The 4,050-nt window shown below is 32.1% G+C and overlaps 1 protein-coding gene across 1 annotated transcript; it reads left to right on the top strand.

Annotated features, from left to right (window-relative positions):
* Positions 1-2,121: 2,121 nt before the first annotated feature.
* LOC132059322 (U-box domain-containing protein 27-like) lies at positions 2,122-3,583 on the top strand. Its single transcript, XM_059451907.1, has one exon. The coding sequence runs from the start codon at positions 2,217-2,219 to the stop codon at positions 3,462-3,464; it is 1,248 nt and encodes a 415-aa protein (XP_059307890.1). The 5' UTR covers positions 2,122-2,216; the 3' UTR covers positions 3,465-3,583.
* Positions 3,584-4,050: the final 467 nt, after the last annotated feature.

The raw sequence follows: 4,050 nt of genomic DNA, 5'->3' as shown, positions 1-4,050 counted from the left end.
CTCATGATATTTTCGGCCACCTTAAGCGGAGGAAAAAAATTAAATTGCAACCTTTGAGGGCAAAAATTAAAAGAAGGGCAATCCGCCCAAAAAAATAATAATAATAAAATAGCTACAATATTTACGAAACGTAGCTACAGTTGTTATATCAGGTGGTTATCAGTATCGGACGACAATTATCAGTCGTATCCAATAATATCATTTCGTACTGATATCAATCGAAATCACGTGAAAGAATTGTATCAGCTCATAAGTTATGTGTGTGTACTGTGTATTTGCTATAAAATTCAAATGTAACTACGTCTCGTAAGTTTTTGAAACGATAGATATATGCAGTAAATACAACCTAATTTTTTTTTTTAATGCTAAAGAAATGAGGGTTTTTTTGTTAAAGAAAAGAAATTGTTGCTTTTATTTCATAAGGTTTAATGGTGTCCCTTTTACGTACAAACTAAGAGTTGTGGAAAGAATATATATATATATATATATATATATATATATATATATATATATATATATATATATATATTAAGCCAAAGTTCTTGGATTTAAGTTTTTAGTGTAGAGTACTTTGTTAAAAAGCGTTTTACTCTCAATATGAGACTTTTCAATCCATAATTAAATTTAGTTAGGCGACAATGTAAGTACGAGTTATCGGGTGAGAGATAAAGTGTTCCTTATATACTCTGGAGAAAATTGAATTTTCTAATTTGGCAACGAGCAACGAAAACAGACAGATTCTAAACTTGATAAATTCAGCAGTTAAAAAATTTAGTATATAATTAACGTTTCATGTCGCAAATATTGAATTAAGTTAAATCACTATCTAATGGACTACATCCCCACGAGCGATAGGAACACATTTACCGCCGACTAAGTTTGACTCCTTAACTCTCAAAGCCTATGTTTTACTTTTTATGCTATTTGCAATTTGTTTTTGCTAGCGTAATCCCCCTTTCTTTTTTTTCTTTTTTTTCTTTTTTGTTGGTGGGATAGCGTATCTGAATATTAGTAGTAGTTAGTTGCCGTAAAAATGAAGTTTCTTTTCTAATCTAATTGAGAGATTTATGTCGGGGGTAAAATATTCAGTAGAAAAGACTTATGCAAGTAATTGAGTAAGGTCTTGGTATTCTGTTTGGTAAAAGTATCGATTTCCACTATAAGTATTTTGATTCAATAATGCAATTGGGAGCATCTAAAAATTTGGATAAGCAAGTAATTAAAAAAAACTTAACTTTAACAGTAATGGCGCACGTACAATCATTATGGACAAGTGGGAGAGACTGTACTTCTTAATACCCTTATAATACTCACATATTATAAATTTTTGATCTATCAAAAACTAGTTTAACCATGAATGAAGTACTACATTAATCTTGCTCTTATATTCTCCAGATAAGACAAAAATTGAATGGAATCCAAATTTGAAAAAAAGAAAAGTGAAAAGGAGCTTGTAAATTGGATGGCAGTGAGCAAAGCACACTAAAGAAGAGAACCTCATTTGCAACACCCAATGTGCCTACCTTTTTCCCCCATTTAAATTTGAATAAAAACCTGTCCTTTCATTGACCATTTCACCCCTTTATACGCACTGAGACTCAGTGTTTATATCAAATTAATATAATAATATATACTTCCTTTGTCTAATTTATAAAACATGTTTGATTGAATACAAAATTTAAAAATAATTTTTTTGAACCTCGTGATCTAAAATAAGCTAAACATATTTACATAAGTATAAATCATTTCATTGGAAATAAAATGAAAAGCTTAAAGTTAAATCGTTAGAGATACTCAAGGTAAAGATATATCATTCTTTTCTAGATAAACTAAAAATGAAAAAGTATAAGATAAATTAATATAGTAATTACTTAATTACTTACTCATGATAAGTTATTAAAATATGTTAGTGTAAATTATGTTCACCAACACTCCAAAACAACAAAAGAAAAGGGAGACAAAAAAAAAGTGAAAGGAAGAATTAAAAAAGAACCAAAGACAACATAAAAAGCAAAGGAATTTCCACCAAAATGACGTCACCATTCCTTTGACTCTTTTTTCTTTCTCCATCTTCTTCATAAACCCCTTCTTTCCCCATTCCCCCACCTCCCATTCTTCTCTATTCTTTTCTCTCTCTACAAACTTAGACCCACCAAAAATCAATCAAAAACATTAAGCATTTGCAATTTTCACAGCAAAAAAAAAAAATAAAAAAAATGCGGAAGGATGATCTGTACATAACGGTACCGAGTTTGTTCCGGTGTCCTATTTCCCTAGACGTTATGAAATCTCCGGTGAGTTTATGCACCGGAGTTACATACGATCGTTGTAGCATCCAAAGGTGGCTGGACAGTGGTAATAACACGTGTCCAGCCACCATGCAGGTGCTACAAACAAAAGAACTTGTACCTAACCATACACTACAACGTCTTATCCAGATCTGGTCTGACTCGGTCAAAACTCAGACCGAATCAAACAAAGTTAACTCAGTTTTATTAACTCACGAACAAGTTCGTGAGCTAATTAAACAGTTCCGAGTTCACACCGATTTGGATGTGAACTCGGAACGGTTATCGAAGCTACTAGCTTTCTCCGAAGAATCTTCGGAGAATAAGCGTTTCGTAGCTTCTATATCCACGGAGAGTAATTTGCTCGTTGTTCTCACTTCGTACCTTGTTCAAAATCCCAAAAATCTGAAAGTCATGGAGAAAATCGTACCTCTATGGAGAATGCTGGTGGAACAACGAGTCTCCGTATCGAAAATCGGGAGAATAAACGATGTATATCCAGCGATATTATCAGGTCTGAAACACGGAAGTTTGAAGATGAAAATAGAGATGACGAAAGCTGTAGAGTTGATCATATCAACAGATTCCGAAGCTAAATCAACCTTATCAGAAAACACTGAGTTATACTCAGTTTTATTGAGTTTCTCAACAATTACTTCCTCCTCCGATTGGAATCCTGAGCTTATGGAAGTTTCAATTTCCTCTTTAATTTCATTCGCAATGCTTCGTAAAAACCGGGTAAACCTCGTTAAAGCTGGAGCAGTAAAAACAATCGGAAAAGCGTTACCATTATCCTCAACTGGATTAACAGATAAATTGTTGAGATTACTGGAATTAATATCGACATGCAAAGAGGGGAGAATAGAGATATGTAACGATACGGATTGTGTACAAGCGATAGTGAAGAAAGTATTGAAAGTATCAAATGAAGCAACGGAACATGCTGTAACGATATTATGGAGTTTGTGTTGCTTATTTAGAGATCATAAAGCACAAGAATCAGTTGCGAAGAGTAATGGAATGGCGAAGATACTGTTATTGTTACAAAGTAATTGTTCACCTGCTGTGAGGCAAATGGCTGCAGATTTGCTTAAGGTGTTTAGAGTGAATCCGAAAGCTGTTTCTTGTCTTTCTACTAGTTATGATACTAAGACTACTCATATCATGCCATTTTGATGTGGGGGGGATAAATTTTTTTGTTGTTGATAATTTTTGTAAATCATATAAGCAATTTTGTTGAGAAAAAGATATATAGAATTTGGAGAAAAAAAGGAAGAAACTTCATTTGTTTTTAACTATAGAGTAGATAGTGTTTCTTAGTTCTTGATTTGATGCCTCTTTTCGCTTTCATAATCCTTTTTATTGAATATTTAGATCAGTTAATCAATTAATCATACTTTTGAAGTTTGAAGCTGGAAATATGAAAATTTGAGTTTTTGAACTTGTGATTTTTGGAACCTGATATTGTGTTTGGATACGCATTTTATTTGAAAAAAATTTGAAGTTTTGTGAGTGAAAATGATTTTCTCCCAAAAACTAGTCTGATTTTGGAACTTGAAATATTTTAGAGATCAATTTTCATAATTTGATCTAAAATTTATAGCCAAACGCTAGCTTAGTTCTTGATTTGATACCTCTTTTCACTTTCTTAATCCTTTTTATTGACTATCTAGATCAATTAATCACACTTCATGCTAGATTATATGAGATTGGCTATATTAATCAGGTATTATTGATGAGTTTGAAAACACACTTGAAATTT

The sequence above is a fragment of the Lycium ferocissimum genome, chromosome 6, assembly GCF_029784015.1.
Source record: "Lycium ferocissimum isolate CSIRO_LF1 chromosome 6, AGI_CSIRO_Lferr_CH_V1, whole genome shotgun sequence".
Classification (NCBI taxonomy): Eukaryota; Viridiplantae; Streptophyta; class Magnoliopsida; order Solanales; family Solanaceae; genus Lycium; species Lycium ferocissimum.
Note: the sequence above shows the minus strand (reverse complement) of the source record. Positions and strands in the feature narration are given on the sequence as shown.